We start from the raw sequence: 23,843 nt of genomic DNA, 5'->3' as shown, positions 1-23,843 counted from the left end.
TAAAAATCACTGACTTAGAAAATGTGGCTTCAGGTAGTAAGTATGGGGCCAGAGTACTTGGCCTGAATCCTAGTTCTGTCACTCACTGTGTGGCTGTGAACGAGTCACTCCACTTTTCTGTCCTTGGTTCCCTCATTTATTAAATAAGAATAACAACAGTATCTACTGCTTGCTCAGGTTGTTACAAGGATTAAACAGGTTAATGCAGGTAAAGTGCTTAGTGTGCATGGATGAAACTTGAAAAGGTTCAGCTAAGTGGAAGATCCAGTCATGAAGGATCACATATGGTATGATTCCATTTATATGCACTGCACAGAATAGGCAAATCTACAGAGACAGAAAGTAGATTAGTAGTTGCCTAGCACTAAAGGGAGGTGAAGATTGGGACTGATGGCTGAGGTTATGCAGGTTTCTGCTGGGGTAATAAAAATGTTCTAGAATTGATTATGATGATGGTTGTACAACTCTGTGAATGTACTCAAAGCTACTGAATTGTAGAGTTCAAGTGGGTGAATTGTATGGTATGTGCACTATATCCTAATAAAATGGTTATTCTCTACCCCACCCCCCGACCCCCAGAAAAAGTACTTCGGGTAGCCCTGGCACAAAATTAATTGCTACACACAGAGGGTACCATAAAAAGTATACAATTTTTAAAAAAGGAAAAATCTGTATTAAAATTGTAATACTCAAAAGATGAATACAAGTCATGTTTGACTTCTGCAATTGCAAGAGGTGCTCAAAGTGGTTACCATCAGCGTCCAGACACTTCTGATTACCACGAACTGCGTGAACAACGATGACCAAAGTGTTAACATCTTTTAACATGTGTATACATTTTGTTGGCAGTATAAGTGCTAGCTTCATTATTATTATTGATTCGACTCAGTATTGACCTTCTCTTGGACTGCTCTTGTTGTGATCTGCGGGGCCCCATCAGGCACTGCTTCAAAGGGGCGCCTTTTCCAGTCACTTCTACACACACAGCCCAGGGGTCCTCTCTGCCCTAAGAAAACTCCACAGTGCTGCCTTGGCCAGCTTTCTCCCAACTGTTTCTAAGTTAAAATAATGTTCTAAGGGCACCAATGCCAATTTCAAGGAAGCCACAACCCCACCAATGGTGTCGGTCACTCACATTTTGTGAAAGAAATAATAAAGTGCTGTGTCATAGTTAAGATGGATACCTAAAGGTCTTGCTTCTTCAGGCAGATCTGATTTTAATCACCCCAGAAGACATTTTTATATCATTTCCTTATAAATTAAAAAAAAAAGAAAGTGAGTTTCTAAAATATTTTCTTTTACCACTTCAAGAATCATTGCTAAGAGTTTCAGTTTGGGAAGATGAAAAGAGTCCTGGAGGTGAATGGTGGTGATAGTTGCACAAGAAAGTGAATGTACTTAATACCACTGAACTATACACCTAAAATTGGTTAAAAGGGTAAAATTTATGTTATGTATATTTTACTACAATAATAATAATAATAATAATAATAAAGAATCATTGCTACTAGATCCATAGAAACCCAGGAAGAGTGACATCATTGACACACAAAAGCACAAATGCTGGTTTTTTGGGGGGAAGGAGGGGGGCACTCGCTGAATCTCTGAAGGCAGCTCAGACCTGAAGGCAGAGGCTCACCTGGGGAGCTGGGGTCAGGGTGCGAGGGTTGCTCCTCCCTCTGGGGCTCCCTGATCAGTGGAGAATCTTCCCCAGGAGGTCCATGGCCTGTTCCTTGGGACGGCCTGTTGCCCCGGATGTTGTGCATCGTGTTTCTGAAGGAAAACAGAAGAACATGAAGCTGACAGCCCTGCCATTCTGCCCCTCTGCCTGCCCCACTGCCACTGCTAGAGCTCAGGCCGCAGCCCTAGCCCCCGTCGTGCCCTGATCTGTCTGCCAAACTCCAGGTACCTGGCATGATACATGCCCCCCAGCCACTCGTGGTCACCCTCTCTCTTCTCCTTTTCATTTTAAAATCATACTTATCTCCTTCCACACACAACACTGCTTATAAACAATATAAGCTTGACTCCCCTGCCCCCAACCCTGCTGCTGGAGTATAAGCTCCTAGAGGGCAGGGATGTCTGTCTGTTTTGTTTACTGAAGAACTTGGAATGCCTAGAACAGTGCCTGAAATATAGAGGGAGGGCCCTTACTACATATGTGTTGAATGAATGTTGAAAGGACTTGGCAAACTAATTTTCCTAAAACCTTCATCTGGTCTTGTAACAAACTACCTGGCTCAAAAATCATTAAATTCATTTTAGGTATACTACATATTATTCAATGGATGTATATATTGTGAAATGATCACAATAAGTCTAATAACATCTGTCACCATACATAGTTACGATATGTGTGTGTGTGTGTGTGTGTGTGATCAGGGATCAATTGTTGATATCAGAAACCTAAGGCCTTAGTTACAAGGGAGGGAAGAAAATAAGGTTTTGGACCTATACAAAGTGTAGAGTTGAAATTGAAATTTTACATAAAGCTGGAACTTCTGAAAATCCATACCTTCTGTGAAGAGGTGAGTTAGAAAAAACATGCTTTCTGGCAAAATTAACGTAAGAAAATTCTAGGTGAGGACTGGATGTTCAAATTTTTGTAATATCTTTGTTTCATTTTGGTATCAGGGTAATATTTGCCTTATACAATGAATTTGAAAGTGTTCCTTCCCTTTTTGGAGGGGGAAGAGTTTGTAAAGAATTGGTATTAATTTTTCTTTAAATGTTTGGTAGAATTCACAAGTGAAGTTATCTGTTTCTAGGTTGGTTTTTTTTGTGTGTATGTGTGTGTGTGTGTATGTGTGTAGTTTTTTTGATTACTAATTCAATCTTTTTCACGTTATAGGTCTATTCAGATTCTCTATTTCTTGAGTCAGTTTCAGTAATTTGAGTCTTTCTAGGAATTTGTCCATTTCATCCAAGTTATCTAATTTGTTGGCATAGTATTCCCTTATAATCCTTATTATTTCTATAAGATTGGTTGTATTCTCCCCTCTTTTGTTCTTGACTTTAGTAATTGAGTCTTATGTCTTTTCTTGGTCTATCTAAAGGTTTGTCCACTTTGTTGATGTTTACAAAGAACCATCATTTGATCTAAAACTTATCTTTAAAAGAAAAACCAAGTTTTTTGGTATAGTTGGGTCCAAAATAGGCTGACAGATGAAGGGAAAAATTAATCAGTTAAGTTAAGAACTCAGAACTCCCAATAGCTGGCCTTGAAATTTGGTCTCTTATTCCATTGGCTCTGTTATTAAGGTCTTATTATAAGGAGCCCCTGACTCCTTGGACTAGTCACTTACCCTTCCTAGTTCTTACGTTCCCTATCCAAAAATAAAAGAGTGGTGGTCATATTAAAAAGAATAATGAAGGGCACTATTTACGGAATACACTTTATTTTGGGTCCTGTGCTGAGCCCCATTACATGTATCTCCAAACCACAAGCCACATGACTTAGAAAGGACTCAGGGACACATCCCTATAGCCAAAGGAACTGGCTGGGTGGGGCGACCATCATTGCTGCCCACACTTCCCCTTACACAGGAACTGTAGCTTCCCCAACATTTCTAGGAGCTTACAAACAGTGATCCCTGGGATGTGGGAGGGCATAGAAACCCCAACTTCAGGGCAGTAAAGGGCTTTCTAAGTCCCAGCCCACATCTCCCCTGGGGGCGGGAAGCTCATTAACTATGAACATAGCTCACGTGGCCATTACCCAGCTAAACTATTTTGTTTGGAAGAGGCATCTCCATTTCATAAGTGTATTGACTTGCCTTGGTATAGATAATTTTCTGTGTGGGTTTAGCTCCAGGTCTGAAAGGCCTGGCCAGCATGAGGGAAGTGGTCATAAAGGCTTGTTCTGGAAAGAAAACCTTGGGTGAGCCATTTATCCTCTCTGAGCCTGGGTTTCCTCATCTGCTATGGGGATGATGGACTTATTCACCACAAACAATGACTGGGCCCTTCCACAGGACAGGCTCTAAACTAAACACTAGGCATTCAACTCATTTAATCCTCACAACAGCCAATGAAGAAAGTACTATTATCACCTCCATTGTACACAGAGAACTAAGGTTCAGAAAGGATAAGTAACCAAAGCCACAGAGCTGGTAAAGTGGTAGGGCTGAGCATCAGACCTGGACGTGTGATTCCATAGCTCGAGAACCCAACTGTTATGGTACCACTTCATAGTGTTGTCCAGACAACTCAATGAGAGTATAAAGCACCCAGTACAGTGCTCTGGAAGCTCCTTACTCCCTTCCCCAGAGTATGACCTGGGCTCAAGGCAGACCCAACTACAAGCTCCAAGACCAGCCAGGGCAAGGGAGTGCAGGAGACAAGAGCAACCCTGATCTTACCGGGGCTCTCGGCAGCCCAGGGAACTTGCAATGTTGCCTTGCATTTTCTGTGGGTTATTGCAAGTGTCAGAAGGCAAGTAACTGACTGATCCTCTGAAACTTCCTTCCTTCCTTGGTCTCTGCATGTTCTCTGTTCCACTTCTGCTGTCTGTGGCCTTTATCAGGCATGAACCTGGCTTATTCTTAGTGAGACCACCCAGTCCAGTGTGTCCTGGCTGGATGGCTGGGCTTCTCAGGCCGCCTCTCACTCACAATGTGCCCAGTTCCCTCCAGCTCCTCCCAAAGAAAGATCCTTGGCAGGGCACCCTCCTTGTCCACTCACACTGTGGGGCTTGGCCATACCCCATATCCCCCAAGTCTTTCTCTCTCTAGCTCAGATCTCTCTCCTGAGTTCTAGGCCCCTCCATTCAAATGCCTGGTGGGTAGTTCTACTTACAGCCAGTAGCCCCTAAGACACTCATCGTCTTTTTCCTAAAATCCACTCTGTCCTGGGAACACCATCGATGAAGCTGACAGAGGGAAATGCTATTCCTGAGTCACACAGAGCCAGGGGTCTCTAATCCAAGTCTAGTAACAATCTAATCTGCTTTCTAAAAGGTCCCGCTTTGTCTGAAGTCCACACAGAAAACAAGCAACCAAACAGGATCAGTATTGGGCATAGTTTGAATTCCAAAAAGCTTCCATTCCTTCAAAAAGAGTAACAATAGTAGCTCTAAGTAATATTTATTAAGTGCTTACCCAGTACCAAGCACAGTTGTAAAGTTTGCATGCATTAACCCAGCTAACCCTGCACTAATTTTGTAAGACAAGCACTGTTGTATTTTACATTTACTAACAATTTAAGTGAAACACAGAGAAATCAAACAACTTGTCATGGGTAGCACAGCCCACGACTGGTGGAGCCAGGATATATAATAAATCCACACAGTTTGGTTCCAAAGCCCAGGCCGTATGGCTATCTTCTTATAAACTATTTAAAACAAGGCCTACCAATGGGAAATTGTATATATAATACATTATTAAATGAAAAAGCAGCTAAGATATGATCAATGTACAATGAATTACACATGTTAAAAATGAATACTTTGATGCGACTGACATATGTAGACATTTCTGAAGCCATTACGTCATTACATTCAGTATGATCTCAATTATGCATGGATGTGTATAGACAGTGTGGAAGAAAGAGATATACCAAATGCTAAGAATGCTTGTCTGGGTAATAGGATTATGGGTAATTTTCAATGTATACCTTTCTAGATGTTTCTAATTTCCTATAAAGAACATGTACTACTTTTAAAATCAGAACAATGAATGTAACATTTTAAAGTAAAGACGTCATGAATTGAAAATAAAGCCCCTCGCCCCTCCCAGGCCCATCTCCCTGCAGGGAAATCACATCATTGTATGCTCTGAAGAAGGGGCTGCTTCCAGCTGGGCGGGCCCCTCGGCTCTGTTGGCACTTACTGTATTTCAGTTCCCAGGTGCTTGAGGGAAATATTCTGGAGGGCCAAGGGCATGGCAGGGGCTGGCTGCAAGGCGGCTGCCGTGCCCACGAGCCCAGTGGGCGTTTTCACAGGGCTCAGGAACTCCTCCAGCTCGGCTTCCTCTTGCTCTGGGGAACAACAACAACAAAGAGGTGTGTGTGTGTGTGTGTGTGTGTGTGTGTGTGTGTGTGTGTGTGTGTGTGTGTGTGTGTGTGTCATCCACCTGGTCACTGCGCTTGGAAAGACCAGACAGGTGGGTGCTATGGACTCAACTCTGACTGGGAGCTGGCGGCAGGCGAACAGCACGAGCAGCCTTCCTCGTGGGTTAACAACAGCCAAAGAGGCAGGTGGTTCACTGAATGTTCTGCAAGCAGGAAAACGATACATTTTGCTGGAACAACCTTCCTGAAAATCCCTTAAAAATATGCAGAACTGCAGTATTTCTACATCTGAGAAGCCACCTAAAGAAGCTATCTGACATGCAGACAAAACTTTATGAGCCAAGAGGTTCTTCCTGGCACCGTTTAGCCTCCAACTGGAAATAATGTAAAAGATCTGGGGAAAGGTTAAATAAATCACTTCAGACAATGGAATTTTACTCAACCATTTAAAATGATGCTAATGAAAAATGCTTAGCTAGATGGGAGGGAGGTGGGGATGAGGGAGAAGGGGAAGGGATGAGACAATATAAATCGGTAACTACAATATTGCCACAGGGATAGGAAAGACAGTTTGGGGTATATAATCAATAATGTTGTAATTATTTTTTAGGGGGCTAGAGGGACTCATGTCTTGCTAGGGAGACCACTTCATGGACGGTGTAGAGGACTGATCACTGCACTGTACATCTGAAGCTGCCGTTGAATAATATTATATGTCAACTATAATTTAATATATATATAGTCATGGGATGTGGAGTACAGTGTGGGGAGTGGAGTCAATGGAACTGTAATAGATATGTATGATATTGGGGGTGGGGGCGGTGGATTGGGGGAGGGAGGTTGTCACTTTGCAAGGGGTGAAAAGTATAACTAGTGCATTGTTTGTTACACTTGAAACTAATAACAAAAACAAAAAAAAAACACCAAAAAAACCCCACAATGCTTAAGAACACGGGGAGTGTGTATAGGAGATAACATTAAGTGGAAAAAGCCAGATAAAACATTGGCATTATCGTATGATTTCAATTGTATAAGAAAAGTCTGAAAGAAATACACTCTGTAGTCTCAACAGCAGTCAGAAATGCATGATGGGATTAGAAGGGAGCTGGCTATTCTCATTATAGTTTACTGCTTTCCCCCCCAAATTTTCTACAGTAAACATGGGTTACTTTTATAAACAGAAAAATAACATATATTCATCAAAAGTAGATGTTAAGAAAGAGACATTATGATACAGGGAAGTTTTAGCGTCATAATACTGAGTAGCAAAAAGCAAAGCTGGGAGTTTTTATATTATGATCTGAAATACAAGTAAAACCTTGGATTAAGAGTAACGTGCTTTGTGAGTGTTCCGCAAGACGAGCAAACATTTCTAATACATTTTAATGTGGTAAATGAGCAATGTCTTGCAATACGAGTAGTTTGTTTCTGGAACGAATTATGCTCGCAAACCAAGGTATTACTGTACATTTAAATAAAAGGTGGGAGGTCATAACATAACATTGACACTGGCTGTCTCTGGATGATAGGATTATGGTTACTTTTTCTTTTACTTTTTTGTTTCCCAAATGTCCTGCTTAAATAATGATTCTTATACAGTGAGTGCTTCAAAATGTTTAATGCTAAGGAAGATGTCAAGGCTAAGGAAACATAATGAGGTATGAAACAGAGGAGATGACATATTTAGAAGTTAGTTTTGAGTGTTACAAAAAGTACACTTAGGGGATGGCATGGTACGATCTTATCAGGCATCCCCTGAGACCTACAGGGCAGTAGACACCTTTCAATTGGAGCCCTCTACTGAGAGGAAGAAAAATGTAGGGGTACAGGGAATTTATTTTTGCACTACATCCACAAAAAGGGTGTGGGTACAAAAACATGAAATGCAGTGGTTGAGGTCAGGGGGAGTTGTTCGGTCTCCTTGAAAATAAACTTTGCCAGTAATATGTTTGTTACTTCCTAATAGGTTCTTTCAGATCTGGCAGGCTGGCCAGCACTTGGCCGTACAGATCAAGTCATTCCTTTGAGTTCCTCCCTTCAATCCACTTTCTCACCAGTTTCGGCATCTACCCTGAGGTTTCCAGGTGGTGGTGGTGGTGGTGGTGGGAGGGAGGGGCTGGAGAAGATGAGATAAGCAAAGGCATAGGAAGCTCCCAGCTTCAGGCAAGAAGTGCCCATTTCAGAAAGCCCGAGTGGGTGGAAGCTGGAGGGCAGGCTAGACAAAAGGTGAGGCATTCTGGGAGGTGGAGACAGATTCCTTCTAACTCAGTCAGGGAAGACTTCCTGGAGGAAGGGCACTGGAGCTAGGCCTGGAGGGCTGGAGATGATTTGGACTTACAGAGGGAGTGGGGGGAAGATCCTGCGGTGTGTCTCTGCACAGGCAGCAGCAAGGGGTTCCAGAGACAGAGCTGAGGATGCTGAGGGACCCAGAGGACAAAGCGCTGGAAAGGGCAAATAGGAGCCGGGTGCCTAAGGGGCATCTCCCTTGGCTGGGCCGGCAGAGTCCCCTGGGGGTTTCAGCAGGCGCCTAAAGGAGCCCAGCTGAAGAGGAAGAGCTACAGCTGTGGAGCTGGAAGACCCTCCCTCTGCTGGGAGGGCACTGTGACCTGGCTGGAGATGCCTTTTTCTCTTCCGGCCTCAGGTTCTACATTTGACAACTGGAAGCACACTCTCTCCCCTGTCCCCTTCAGAGTTAAAGTATACGAAAATGTTTAGAGAACCGTAAAGATGTGGACTCAATATCTTTCAAAGTAGTCTTTAACCCAGACTTTGAGCTGATTCAAAATAATTACGATTTTCTTGTTTTTCAATACTTTAACCATCTTTACTCTCCCTCATTCAGAACAAATAAAAAACATTACGATTTGTCTAAGATTGTAATATCTCGGCAAATACTTCCCTAACAGCCAAAATCTTTTCCTTTAACTTCTACCAGTGGTTCTAGATCTACTCTGAGACCACAAAGAGCTAAGTCTTGTGGGTAAAAGTCACCACTGGTTGGTTTCACCAACGAGGAAACAGCAGTTCTGAGAGGGTGAATTTTGTGGCCATGGTCACACAGCTGCTGACAGTGCCATGACTCAACATAGTCCCTCACTTTGCCTAGTTACAGCAGCCTTTCTGACAAGCAGCCAGTTCCAAGAAGGGAGGGGCTGCCCAGGAAGGCACAGGGTCCCAGTGCAAAGAGGTGCCCAAAGGATGGGTGGCCATGATGGTGACGCTACTGCGAAGGTTAGCACTTCCTGTAGGAAACAGAGTTGACCCAAGGCTCTGGTCTGGGGCCTCTGGGCCCCTTCCCAGTGTGGGGAAATGCCCATAGGGAGGTGACCACACAAAATATTTTCATCACCATTTATCTGTAATTCCCCTTTTGCCTGAGGCCTAGAGGCTGTCCCATCACTGGCTGGGAAAGTTATCACCTAACAAAAAGGCTGGGCCAGCAGGTCACTGCTTCCCGGGAGGGCCCTGGACACATGGCCAGCTGCCTCCTCAGCTTGGGGAGGGGGGTGTGAGCCTGCAGATGAGGGTTCACATTTCAGCACTGACATTTTCTTGCTGTGTGACTTTGGACAGGTCCCTTGGCCTCTTTGGGCCTCAGTTTCCTGTTCTGTAAAATGGAATAACAGTAACTACCTCCTAAGAGCGTTGTGAGGATTAGATAGATGATGCATATGAAGGGTTACAACAGTGCCAGTAAATGGTATGCATATTTTTATGATGATATACACTTATAAAAGTGCTTTGTCAAATGTGTCCTGCTTTAGCAACATATCATGATTATCAATCTGTTGGCTTCCCCTTGATCTTTCCTGGCTCTGTGGAGACCAATGTTTAGGTAAAGTATATAATAAAGGTGTAAACGCTTAAAAGCTGTAAAGAACATGCTTTGCAGATGCTCAAGGGCAGTCATGAGACGCTTTTTACAAAATGAAGCGTCTGACTCAAAGTCAGATGTGAGTCAGTAGGTTTTCACTGCCCTGGCAGTAGGCCCTGGCTTCCTCTTAGGAAGGGTGGAGACTGGAGAGGTGGGGCAGCCTGCTCCAGACAGCCAATCCGGGGCCTGCCAGCTTGCTCAGGATTCCAGAAATGTCTTTCTGGGTAGGCCTGGGAAGGTTGCACAGGGGCCCTGGGTTCGGGAGGGTGAGGGCTTGCTGCAAGATGAGTAAAGCTTCAGAGGAACAGCCCACATCCCTGCTTCCTCTGTCACCCGCAGCGTCCTCTTCGGGGGACTGGCACCCTGGTCATCATGGCAACCACTCACCTGCCCCCATGCTCACAGCAGGGGCTGGCCCAGAAGAGGCCTCCTGAGTGCACTGAACCAATGCTACAGAATTCAAGAACTTGGAAAGCGATCCCAAAGCTACTCTTTGATAACCTGGTTCTTCCAATTTCAAGTCAGGGAGGCTTTCTTTGTTTCTAGCGTGAGGCTGATCTAGCAATTGTGCCACCTCAGGCTGCAGTTTTCCACACAGCCAGGGTTGTCTGGCTCTCTGGCAGGTGGGGAGCAGGGGGTGGGGCAGAAGTGCAGAAGCAAAAACAAAGAAACCCTTCCCCAAAGAAAGCCCTTGTAAGTATCAAACACCCAGAAAGTTCTCCGAAGAAATTACTATTAACAAAAAGAAAGTTACTATAATAGTAACAGTGTACATGTACGCATATAATAACAGTATCATTAGGACAGCTGCCGTGTTTTGAACATGTACTATGTGCCTGGCATTATGCTAAGGGCTTTGCATTCCTTTCCTCGTTTAATTATAAAATTCAATGTATTCACTCACACATTCACTCAACAAATATCCAATGTGCCAGGAAGGGCACCAGATACTGGGGACACAGGTGACAAGGACACAACTCCTTGAGGGCTAGTGAGCAGAACCGACAAGGACACTGTAATTAGAACACAATGTGACAGGCCTCAAGAATCGTCTGAAAGTGTTGGGGGCTCATACAGAGTCTACCGGGCAAAGTCCCAGAAGGCTTCCAAGAGAAAGTTGGCAAGAGGAGCAAGTGACACTAAAACTTGGCCATGGAGAATAAACAGTGATTTATCAGGCAGAGGAGAGCAGAGACATGTCTGGCGCTGTGAAGTATAAAGCAAGAGGCGGACAGTGCGGGAGCAGGTAGAGGTGAGATGAGGAAGGGCCAGTCTGATTACAGTGTTAAAAAACTGGGAGTGAGGCTGCCACATAGGGGTGGTGGCCACAGAAGGTGGGTGTGGCTCAGGGCTTTCATTTTATAAAGCTCACTCTGGCTGCGGGGAGGAGGATGGTCGGCGGTGGAAGGCTGGACATGGGGACACCAGAGAGGAGGCTGCGGTGGTTTTCCAACTAAGAGTTGAGGCTTGACCCAAGGCAACCACAGCAAGGGGGGCCCAGGTCTGACATGTAGGCCAGTGGAGGCATGGCCAGCACTGGTGACTGATTAGACTGGCTTAACTGAGATGGAGGAAGGGACTGGGCAGCTCCTGGTTACTGGGGCAACTGGGTAAATGGGTGGGATTTACTGAGGAAAGGGAAATGGGGAGGAGAAGGGTCAAGGGCAGATGAGCTCATCTTGAGACGTGTAAAACATCCAGGTACCGAGGTCTAGGAGGCATTCGGCCACAAGTCCTGCCCTCACTCATTTGGCTTCCCTGTTGATTGAGGATGAGGCATCTTAGACATGCTACAGCTTTGTGCTGGGACCTCGTTCTCTATGTTCTTGCAGGGGCAGCCGTGGCTGGTCTGTCGTGATTCTAAACTCTGCTAATCATAGTCCTGGCTGTGGCATGGGGGTGGGAGGGTGTGCTCTCTTAGGACTCCTCTATGCTGGGATGTTCTAGGATTTGGGATCAAGAAACTTTATTTGTGGGCCATGTGGGGGTGAAGGATTCTGCCTTATGGGAAAACCAGGGTTAAAATCACTGTTTTATCCAACTCACAACACAAATGCATTTGTGTAAGAAGCAACAACAATAACTGCATTTTCTCGTTAATCTTCCTCATGACAACTCTAAAAGTTTCATTTCTTGAGACCTTCCCATAATAGTCATCTAAACAGTAGCTGGCATTTATTGAGCTCTAACAATTGTGCAGGCATGGTTCCAACCATTTAGGGCAGTGGTTCTCAACCTTCCTAATGCCGCGACCCCTTAATACAGTTCATGTGTGGTGACCCCCAACCATAAAATTATTTTCATTGCTACTCTATGACTGTAATTTTGCTACTGTTATGAATCATAATGTAAATATCTTTTTGTTTTCCGATGGTTTTAGGCGACTCCTGTGAAAGGGTCGTTCGACCCCCCAAAGGGGTCGTGACCCACAGGTTGAGAACCGCTGATTTAGGGTGTACGGATTCATAGAATCCTCATCATAACCCTAAGAAGTAGGTAACTTTATAGATCTCATTTTACAGGGAAGAAAGCTGAAGCTCACAAAGGTTAAGAGATTTGCCTAAGGCCACGCAGGATTAGGATTTGAACCCAGGCAGCCTGGCCTAAGGGCCCATAATCTTGCGCTGGATGCTATCCGTGGCCATGATAGGTCTTGGGTCACATCCCTGGCCCTCTGCTCCTTTGGCAGAGGGCTCCTCCCGCTCACCCCGCTCACTCCCCACAGAGGGTGAAGGCTTGGTCACCAAGAGCCCTGGGTGTGAGGGCAGGAAGCGAGCCCGTTGGTACCTAGCTCGAGGTGCAGGGCGGGCCCATTCCCATCCAAGGCAGCGTCAGGGGCAGCGGGAGGTACAGGCGGGCTGTTGTGGAACTCCCAGCGCTTCATCTGCAGCTGCTGCAGCCAGTAGAGCATCACTTGCTTGGTGGCGGCCTGAGAAGCACAAGGGTTAGTTGGCAAGACCCTGTACCTGCAGGGTGGCACTGGATGTAGGATGAGGGAAAGTCCTAGGAGGCTTGTAACTCTCTGTCCCAGAAAAAACAACAACAACTATCACTGTGGATGGGTGCCCACCTCAGAAATACCACATGCCACAGGAGATAATCAGGCTCTGGTCTCCTACTCAGAGGCTCCTTAACCTTTCTGGGCCTCAGTTTCATCATCTGTGTTACAGTGATGACAATATTCTTTTCTTAGGGCAGTTGGTTATGAGGAAGAAATGAGGTAAGGAAGGTAAAGTGCTCGGCATAGCACCTACCAGCAGTGGGTTCTCAAAATGTGGGTGCTCTCTGGGTAAAGGAGTTTGGGGGTACTGAGAGAGGGCAAGAGCTTTGGAATTCTGACCTGGGTGGGGCCCTGGTACCGTCACTATCACCCTGTGCAACATTTCAACGTCTTGGCTAACTCTCTGTGGAACGGGGGGAATCCTTCCTGTTTGGGGAATGCACTGAAATCACCCATATGATGGGATTGGACACTACAATAACAAAGTGGCACCGTCCAGGGACCCTCCACCAGTTAACGGCTGATGCCGGTCATTAGTCTCCCAGCACTGGATGGTCCAAATACCTATTCTCACATCGGTTACGTCCCAAACACCTATTCTCTGATCCTCCAGGAGGGAGGCAGGGCAGGAGTGATCAGTTCTTTCTACAGATGGAGAAACTAAGGCTCTGAAGTCACCCAGGCAGGTGGCATTAGAGCTGGCCCCAGAACCTGGGTCTCCTGCTTCTTGACCAGAGTTTTGTTATAATTTATGGCCAAGAGACATGGCTTATGTAGCAAAGGTCTAGGATCAGTCGGATGCAGCAGTTGGGCAGCTCACTGGGAGAGGATGGTGAGCTTCACAGAGCTGTTCGCAATCAAGGCCATGTGAGGATGGCAGCAGGCTACAGGCAACCAGGGCAAGCTCCCCCTCTCAGGAGGCCCTCAGGTAAGGTGTGTATGAGGCCAGGGGGCTCCAATGAAAGAGGCTCCTCGGCCTGTCATGGAGGCACCAAATGAGATCAATTGATGCCCACTAGTCTTCTCTTCCTATACACGTTCCCTGAGAGACCTCAGCCCCTCCCGGGGCTTCACTATGTCCTTGTGCTAAAAAGCTCCAGCCCATACCAAAACACCCCATTTTATTAATTCATTGGACAGTGTATATTGAGCACCTACTATATGTGTCAGGGACTGTGGTAGGCACTGGAGATACTATGGTGAGCCAACACACATGGCCTCTACCTCTTGGAATTTAAGAGTCTATTGACGGAACATACACCTGGATGTCCTACAGTCTCATCCTGGGTTCTCTCCTGTCAGTGACTGACCCAACAGGCAGCCGGCCAGTTACCGGAGCCACTTATTACTCCTCCCTCACATTCTTTATGCCTCACATCCTTAGCCACCCTTCTGTCTCCCTCTCCACTGTGACAGCTCTGGCTCAGCCATCATTCTCTCCTAACCACCTTCTGATGCACTCCTTGACCACCAGCGTTGCCTTCTCCTAATTTGTTCTCTATCCAATCGCCAGGCTGAGCTTTCTAAACATTTTAATCCCACAATGCTTTCCCTTGCTTAAAGCTCTTTGACAATTTCCCACAGCCCACAGGACAAAACCCAAGCTCCCTGGATAATTCACAAATGCCCCACCCTCCCCCTTGGGCCTCTGCTCTCCCAATCCCTCTTTTGGGCCTCTCGGTACCCCAGGCTGCTGGGATTTGTCTGGATACTCTGGGCTGTAGCATGTTTTCCTATCTTTGTTCATGGGGCTCTCTTGGTCTGAAATGTTCTTCTCGGTTGTCTGCTTGTAGAAAACTGATTTCCTCTTCAAGACTCAGGTGTCATCCCCTCATCTATGATGCCCTTTCTGGATGACTCCTCCTACTCAGTAGAACTGACCCCTCCTGTCACCATACTTTCCCAGTACAGGCTTATAATGTCTCTATAGAACATTCTGCGGTGCATGCCAACTCCCTGTCAGCCTCTCTCACCAGACCTTACACTGAGCATTGGGGCAGGTCTGACCTGGCTCTACACCCCTCTGCCTGGCACATAGGCAGGCACCAGGCACACACACAGATAATGAAACAGTAAAAGACACATGTTGGAGAACCTGCACACCGCATTCAACCTGTGGGAGGAGACACAAGACCAGTAAACCACATGACCTCTGAAATGCCTGCTTTCCCTAGCCTGGAATTCCTGGTTTCCAGGAATTATTTTAGCTGATCCCCCGGCTACCCTGGTCATCAGCCAGGCCCAGACAGTAAAGGGGAACTGAAACTGTGGGCTGCATTCAGGGGCCTCAATAGATGCCCAATTGGCTAGAAGTGGGGGTGGAAGGGTGGGGAAGCTGTCTATGGCACATTCTTTTCTGATGAGTGTGAATTCTAGAGCTCTTAACCCAGATCTGTCTTTCTACTTAAGTTCTAGGCATGAACATTCTGACCTTGGTTCCATCACCATATGTGCTCATTCAACAAACATTTACGAGCACCACCCACCAGGTACCAGGCTATATTCCAGGTGCTAGGAATAATTCAACAATTTGTAGGTTCCTGTGATGTGCCAGACACTCACACAGCTTGTTCCAAATCTCACAAGCTACCTAGATTCTGAGAGGTTAAGCAACTTGCCCAGGGTCACAAAGATAGTAAGTAGTCGATGTAGAATTTGAATCCAATCCTGTCTAATTTTAAAGTACATGGCCTTTCCACTGTTTCAGGCTTTCTCAGGTAAATATGAAGATTCAACAAAATCTACTGATGGGAAAGCAGGCTCAGACATGCCTCAATGAACAATCTAGGTTGGTCAGCGAAACCTAAATGTTTACCTCCCAATCCCTGCTAATGTCTTCTCAACATTCACTCCTGTTGGCCAAAACATCAGGAAAAGTGATTCAGAATCCAGGCCTTGAGAGAGGGTTGCAAAGCTCATGTCTTGACTATACTTCAGCCCCAAGTAAGAAAGTTAACGTAACTGCATTGTTAGGCACACCCCAAAGTAAAAGTATTGAAAAAAAGAGAGAAAAAAAGGTAAAAGTTTTCATACAGTACTGAGAGGTAGAAGGACTACTGGATTCCAAGTGTGGGTTACTCCACTCTCTAGATGCATGACCCCTCGGGTGAGTCACTTCATCTCTCTATGGCCCAGTTTTTTTTATCCAACTATTGATCCATCATCCCTGCCTTTCCTCATCCAATGAGGAAATGGGTATGAATGCGCTTTGGAAAGCACAAAACCCTGGACACCCAGGGTTCACTGGATGAACAGGGTCGGTCATCACTGTTTCAGTAAATGTACTGTGACCACCCACCCGCGCCCGGCCGTGCCCTGGGAACTCACCCGGCTGAAAAGGAAAAAAACGCTCCGTTTACCTTCAGGGTAATAATCCGACCGGGAGTCTTGATTTCGAAAGTTCCCTCTTCGGCGTCCGCCTTGCAATCAAAGACAGCACTGGAGAGATCGATGCTGTCCAAGGGATTGGCATCCTGCGCGGTCCGCGAATAGTACAGGTGACATTTCTTCTCGTCGTAGTGAAACCAGCGGGATTTCCAGCCCCTGATGGGCCCCTTGCCGCCAAACTTACTTAAGTATCCACAGAGTTTCTTGGGGGCCGTCTCTAGGGGCCGGGCGCAACCCTCTGACTCCTCGGGAGGCAACACCTCGAACCCCCTGGCCGAGCCGGTAGGCCCTTCGGACCCGGGGACAGAGGAGCTACACTCCAAGGGTTTCTCCTGGGCACCTGCCATTGCCGCTTTCACCGCGGAGGGGTTGGAGGTGCACAGCCCCACTTGGAACAAATCTCGGAGACTCAGAGGGTACCTGCGAAGACCGAAAGCTGAGCGCAGGGGCGGGGCTAGTGGTGATCCGCCTCCAGGAGACCACAGTGCGATGCAGCTGGCTGCGGTGTGTAAGCCTCACTGACCGAAAACCCAGTGGGGCGGATAGCCACGCCCCTCCCGCCCGCCCCTTAGCCAAACCACGCTTCATACCCCGCCTACTTCCGGCTTTTTCTCCTTGCCAGTCAGCCATCTTTACTGAGGGTAGGTGCGAAGGGGGTGGGGTGGGTTGGGCGTGAGGCCGGCCACAGGTTGAAGGCATAGTGTCACTGACCTAGGTTAACCAGCGGGAGAGAAGCGGGAAGAGACGTTTGTCATTGACTGTACTGCCCTGGTAACTCGCGTAATAAGTAGGATAGTTCTTTTTCACGCCGTAGGGGCCGTCGCCTTTTCTCCTTAGGTGCCGCGCGAATCACCGTCGGACGGCGCATCGCGCGACCATTGGCTGAGAGAGACGCCGGGCTAGATGACGCCACTTCCGCCCCCCGTTCAGGGCGTGTGGGGATCGTGGGCGCTGTTTGCCCGCGTTTTTTCTGCTGCTTTAGTTTAGCGACCCGGTGACTTTCAGCTGACCGCGTCGATCGTCCCCCGCCTTTGGTCCAGCACTGGCTCCTTCCGTCGCCGGTTGCGTTGTAGAGGTCGCTCAGGCTCGGCTGCTGCCCTGTTGGAACCCAATGCCACGCCTGGTGCGCAGTTGGGCTCAGTGAACTTGTAACCAAACTAATGTACCTAGGCTGTAACTCGTTCAACTGCCTGTCTCATTCTATTCTTGCCCTTAACTTTCTCCCCTTTCCCCCTGTCCACGTGCCTCCATGTGGGCTGTGGAGCCCATTTCTGTTCACCTCTCTAGGGGCTCTTTAGGGTTCTTCTCTAGCCCTTTCTTAGTCTCAGCTCTCCCTTTAGCTTTCAGATATGTTCACCACAGCATTACTGATTAATTCAAAAATTTGGAAGCAATATAAATGTCCAAAAATCTGAAATTTGGTTAACTAACAGTACTTTTTGCAGAAGGATATGGAAAATATTAGCTTAAAAAGCAGGCCACAAAACGTTTCCCAAAGCTTGCTATTTGGTAAAAAATAAAATAAAAAAATGTATGTGTATGATAGGAAGGGTGGAAATTGTATCTTAGCTAGAATTCTAAAGTCAAATTGTCAATTAATGGTAAGGATATAACAAAGACATTTTCAGAAGTGCAAGTTCTCAAAAAATGTGAGAAAAAAAATTTTAAGTAAGGGTAGAGAGATGGTACATAATATTGGTAGCATTTTCTCCAGGTGGTGGGAGTAAGGGTAATTTTCATTTTCTTTTTGCTTTTCTGTATTTTCCACAGTTTAAAAACATGTATATCATTTAAAATGTTTTTTAAGGGGCGGCCAGTTAGCTCAGGTGGCTAGAGCACAGTGCTCATAACACCAAGGTTATCGGTTCAATCCCTGCATGAGCAACGGAGCTTGCACCCTCCACAACTTAATTGAAGATAACTACTTGACTTGGAGCTGATGAGTTCTGGAAAAACACACTGTTCCCCAATAAAATTTCTTAATAATAATTTTTAAAAATGGTTTAAAAAATTGTACTTTTAAGTACACAGCTGTTCCTGTTTTTAAATTGCTCCACAGTTTAGTATAATTTCTTGCTACAAGAATGGGGATCATAAACATTTTTTCTAAGCTCTACTATAGAAAGAAAGAGAGTCAGATACAAAAAGATTAGAGAGCTTTCTTAGAGAAAGAAACACATAGTGTTCAACTCTCTGGCATTTCAGATTAAGGACACAGACAAACGCTTTTTTACATTCTCATGGTAAAGAGTTGGAAGGGGCAATGCAAGTTTCTCAACTTTTCCATTCTGTTACAGGTTGAATTGTTTCCCCCCTAAATTCTGTTGTTGAAGCCCTAACCCCAGTATCTCAGAATGTGACTATACATGGAGATGGGGCCTCTAAAGAGGTAATTAAGGTAAAATAAGGTCTTTAGGGTGGGCCCTATTCCAATCTGACTGGTGTCCTTATAATAAAAGGAGATTAAGACACAGAAAGAAAGAGGACCGTGTGAAGACACAGGGAGAAGAGGGCCATCAACAAACCAAGGAGAAAGGCCTCAGAAGAAACCAGCCCTGCTGACATCTTAATCTTGGATTTCTAGCCTCCAGAATTGTGACTAAATAAATTTCTGTTGTTTAAGCCACCCAATCTATGCTTTGTTATGGCAGCCCTAGTAAACTAACACCCACCCCAACAACAGAGTGAGGTTCTTTGGAAACCTATCCAAGACACAGCCCAAAGTGGCTTAGAGCACCCATGAAAATTCCCTGAAGTTTTATGTACATAAATAAATACAAATCCATATCAGACAGTTTCAGATAAGACAGTTTACATTAATTTCCAAAAATCAAAATAGTCAAACCCTACTCTCAACCACCTCCACTCTGAGGGATGACCGAGGGACAGGTGTTATAGTCCCCAGTTAGGGTGGTGGGTGTCAGGAAAGTGGCCCCTGGAATTTTCATTGGCCAATTACAAACTTTCTGGGCTTTGGTTTCCTCATCTGTACCATATGGATTATAATTCCTATCCAGGACATCGCACTGAACGTTTGTGAAGACCAACAGGTTATGATAGAAAATTTTTAGGTTAGTATCCCTAATCTGCAGTAATATCAACATGATTAGGATTGCTCCAGAAAATGAAGAGGGAAAAAAAAAAAAAGATTTGAATTTTAGGTTTAGGGACATGAGAAGGAAACACCTGTTGATTTAGATGCATTAATTGCTGTATATCCTAATGGATACACTTCTGGTAATTATATCAAAATGAAGTCAACATTCCTTCCTATCCTCCCTCCCTTCCCCTTGGAGGATTGTCAGCTGCAAAGCGAGAGGTTGTCAGACAGTGACACCTTGTGGCCTCATGGTGTACTGCCCTTGGGTATATTGGGTGTTCCCAAGCTTTTTTGTCAAAGGGCTTAAAAGAGGCACCAAACAATATCCCCTCACCTCCCCAACCCCTATGTTACCTCTGTAACATATCCCAAACAGGCAGGTAAGTAATTTGACATCCTTAAAACCAACATCTTTTATGTATTTCTTCAACCCATTTATTTAGTGAAGGCAAGAGAAACGGACTTGCTATCAACAGAATCATGTATTTCTTTGTAGTCAACATAAGGGTTTATTATGTACACTAATGAACATTATACTTTAGTTATTTGGAGCTGTCTTCCGTGTTGAATTTTTTCCTTCTCTTACTGTGGGGTAATTTTATTTCTCTTATTAAGGAATGAGTACAGTCCTATTGAAAATATGTTTAAAAAATTTTAGGCTTTCTGGTCAGTAAAACATATACTTTCTAACATACCTATTTTAAAATAATGTCATTTTCAGTTGATAATAAGCCCAAAGAATTCATGTTTATTAAACACATGGTTTTCAAATACATAATTTTAAAAGCAATTAGGTTCATTTAAACCCACAAGTCATTTGCAAACAGGGTACTCATTGGCAGTTTTCCTATAAAATACTGAATCAGGCAAACAGAAGCAATGTTTAGTTTTGCATGTATATCTCATAATATAAAATGATCTTGGAGGTCAAAATAGGCTCCCCAGTTACCTGGCAGGATCATTGTAACTAATGACCGCTTCATCAGTCAAATTTTGCATGACTGAACATAATGGGAATTCAGTTCTACATGTCAAGCACATGTTTTATAGAGTTTAGTTATAGAATCTTGAAAGAAATGACCTGACACTGCAGACATTGAACACTGCTTTATTTTATATTCCACTTCAAATTCTAAATGTAAACCAGATTTTGCAAAAGCAACTTTAGTTTCAAGGAAACTTGCTTTTTTTTTTTTTTTTTTAAAGATTTTTTATTGGGGAATTGGGGGATGGCAACAGTGCTGGGGAACTGGGGGAAGGGAAACAGACAAGTTGCTGTCCTTTTGTTCTTCAGTCTAGTTGTGGAGGACGTTGCTTCACTGGCCCAAGTTGGCACCATCATTGCGCTCTTCCTGGGCGAGGCAGATCAGTCACAGGCTTCTAGACAGCTGCTCACCCTGGCTGCTGGCTACACACGGTAGCCCATGGCAACCCACTGCAGGGGCTGCAGCCTAGCCGTCGTCGCTGGGGACTCACGGGCAGCCCAGCTCCAGGTTGAGCTGTTGTTCAGCATCTTAGCTGTAGAGGGCAGTGTCACTGGCCCTCATATGTGGGATCTGAACCGGGGCCCTCTTAACCAACGCACCACTTGGCTGGCCCAGAAACTTGCTTTTTAAATGATAAAGAATCAAATAACATGGGAGAATATTTTAAATTTAATTTTCATAAATGTATTAGCCAGAGAAATGAAAAACTGGACGTCTGTGTTTTGTGTTCTTGGTACGCTTGGCAAGAAATGTAGCAACATCATTTAATGAGCAGGAAGAGAAAATTCCCATGGGAAATTAAGTATCAAATCTTGGTGGTATTTTTATCACTTCTAGTGTCTCTGGACTTACACTGGATTTGAATTCTGGCTCCATAATCACTAGATGTGTGACCTTGGACAAGTTACTTAACCTCTCTGTGCCTGAGTCTCTTCATCTGTATAACTGAGGATAATCATAATACCCACCGTGTTATTACACAATTATGTGAGATAAGCAATGTAAAGTTCTTACATAGTGGCCCATAGAAAGCATTTAATAAATGTTAGCTACTAGTGTTAGTATGAGTTTTAGGAATTGTAGATTCTTTGATCTAGTAGGTACCTCCCAACTTCATTTGACCCAGGTCACTGTCTAAATTCTCTTATTTTTACTCAAGAGTCTATAACTAAATGCTGTAAAACATGTGCTTGACGTGGTTACCCTTGGTGGGGATGGGTAGTGGGGAAGATGGTATGAGGCTTCGCCCCTCTTGGAGGGTGGGTATTGTAGTAAGAAGTGGGGAGAGGGAAGGAGTGAAATTTGGGGGGTTCTGACACTACCTTGATCCCGGGATTCTCCCTCCTCCTTCCTTTCCTCTCTACCATTTCTTCTTTTCAGCCCATTGTCTCATGAATTTATCTATGTATAATCTCATCTCATAGAAACCAGGTTTTTCTAGTTTTTGTCAATACTATAGAGCAGTTGAGATTTGGCATATTTTTGTTTCCTGCAGGAAACCCTTTCCCTAAGTATGTTCAGTCTCAGTTTGTTTATGCTGTTTGTCTTTATGCTGCAGAATCTTCATAGACTCTACATGGATTTGTTTGTTTTTCCTGTCCAAGAAAAGGCATATTTTATTGAGGAATATACTTAGGTGTGATTATATATGTGTGTGTGGCATGTGATTTTAAAAATATATGTGTATGTATAATATACATATTTTACTTACATTTTTACATATCTGTATACTAAGTGTACCAAAAAATGTATAACATTTGTATTCATCTTTTGTTGTTGGTATATATTGAGTATTACAATTTTAATACAGTTTTCTCCTTTCTTAAAATGTGTATACTTTTTTTTGGCACCCCCTGTATATATAAAATCACATGTCATAAATGTACAGCTCACAGGATTTTCATGAAGCGAACACAGGCTGTAATCAGTGCTGAGAGCAAGAACCAGGACATTACCAGTTCCCAGAAACCTTCCTTATACCATCTTCCCCGCTACCCATCCCCACCAAGGGTACCCACTATTCTGATGTCTAATAGGTTAGTTTTTCTTGTTTTTGAACTTTTATCAATGGACTCTTACAGTACATACTCTTTGATGTCTGGCTTCTTTCACTCTACATGTTTTTTAGATTCATTCATATTGTCACATTTAGTTGTAGTTTTTTTCGTTCTTACTGCTGTATAATATTCCACCCTGTGAATATACTATGTCATAATTTTTTTAATGTTCTACTGTTGATAGCATTTGGGTATCTTCCAGTTTTTGCCAGGCTGGTTGTTTCTAAGCAGTGAATATCATATGCAGGGCTGGCATGTCTCTCCAGAAGGGAGAGCATCTTCTGTCTTGCTTACCCTGCCTTGAGATGCTGGCAGAATCCTGCTAGATCTCAGAGGCCTGAATGCCCTAGGATTCACCTGTCGGGTAGGGCTAGGGAGATCTGGGCAGTGGGCAACTTGGGCAAAGTTTTTTCTCTGTATGGCTTCGTCCGTGCTGTTGGCTTGCCTAGGCTTCAGTGCAGTAAGGGTTCCCCCCCTCTCACATTGCCTGGGCACTCACCCTCTGTGCCTGAAGATTTTTAGTTGCAAAAGGGCGGCAATAATCGTCCCTACTCTAGGGTCCTTGTGAGATCTAAATGAGATTACGCCTGTGAAGCACTGAGCCTGTTGTTGAATGAGCATCACCATTCAATCACCATTTGATCTGTGTGTATTATTAGGTGGGTGGCCCCAGGACTGTCAACCGCTCATGAGAAAGAAAGCAAAGGTGGATTGAACTGAGAAGTGATGTGTTAGAGCCAAGAAAAGGCCAAATGACACTATGGCCTGCTGAATAAATGAAGTTTTCACAGTAGTTTAAATAAAGAAAAGCAGTGTGATAATTGAGTCATCACATCAGGCAGGCTGAATGTGAAGGAACGTGCCCGGGAGCAGCTGGTGCTGTGCTTGCCTCGTGAGCTGCAATGTGTTTTTCAATGAAAGCTCATTTATCACATTAAATCAATGTTGTTCATATGCTTTTTATTGGTTTTGTCATTTTGTTTGCATTTAATGTATAAATTTGTTTGGCTTTTATATGAAGAATATATCTAGTTTGAACATATTTAGGTAGTTTCTTTTTCTGTTTTTTAATTTTTTTAATTAATTAATTTATTTATTGTGAAATAAACATTTTTAAAATTAGTTTCAGCTGTACAACACAGTGCAATAATTATACTTTTTACCCTCAAAGTGACAACCGCCCTCCCCCAAACCGCCGTCCCCCTCCCCCCCATATCATACATATTACAATTCCCTTGACTCCACTTCCACACTATACTCCATGTCCCATGATTATATATACATTCAATTATAGTTGACATACAATATTATAAAACATCAGCTTCAGGTGTACAGTGCAGTGATCAAGCCCCTACCCCATCCATGAAGTGGTCTCCCTAACAAGACATGTGACCATCTGACACCCTACAAAATATTTACAACATTATTA

At 44.5% G+C, this 23,843-nt stretch overlaps 1 protein-coding gene across 1 annotated transcript in view; it reads right to left on the bottom strand.

Moving 5' to 3' along the window:
- The window catches only part of TBC1D2 (TBC1 domain family member 2), a 51,798-nt gene extending 35,014 nt beyond the window's left edge, over positions 1 to 16,784 (bottom strand). Inside the window, exons 1-4 of the mRNA XM_019649474.1 lie at positions 16,244 to 16,784; positions 12,671 to 12,812; positions 5,829 to 5,976; positions 1,640 to 1,773 (exon numbers count right to left, since the gene is read on the bottom strand). Coding sequence (XP_019505019.1) covers positions 1,640 to 1,773; positions 5,829 to 5,976; positions 12,671 to 12,812; positions 16,244 to 16,618 — 799 coding nt within the window. The 5' untranslated portion in view covers positions 16,619 to 16,784. The remainder of the gene's footprint in view (positions 1 to 1,639; positions 1,774 to 5,828; positions 5,977 to 12,670; positions 12,813 to 16,243) is intronic.
- Positions 16,785 to 23,843: the final 7,059 nt, after the last annotated feature.

This window comes from Hipposideros armiger, unplaced genomic scaffold (genome assembly GCF_001890085.2).
Source record: "Hipposideros armiger isolate ML-2016 unplaced genomic scaffold, ASM189008v1 scaffold_133, whole genome shotgun sequence".
NCBI classification, from domain to species: domain Eukaryota; kingdom Metazoa; phylum Chordata; class Mammalia; order Chiroptera; family Hipposideridae; genus Hipposideros; species Hipposideros armiger.
Note: the sequence above shows the minus strand (reverse complement) of the source record. Positions and strands in the feature narration are given on the sequence as shown.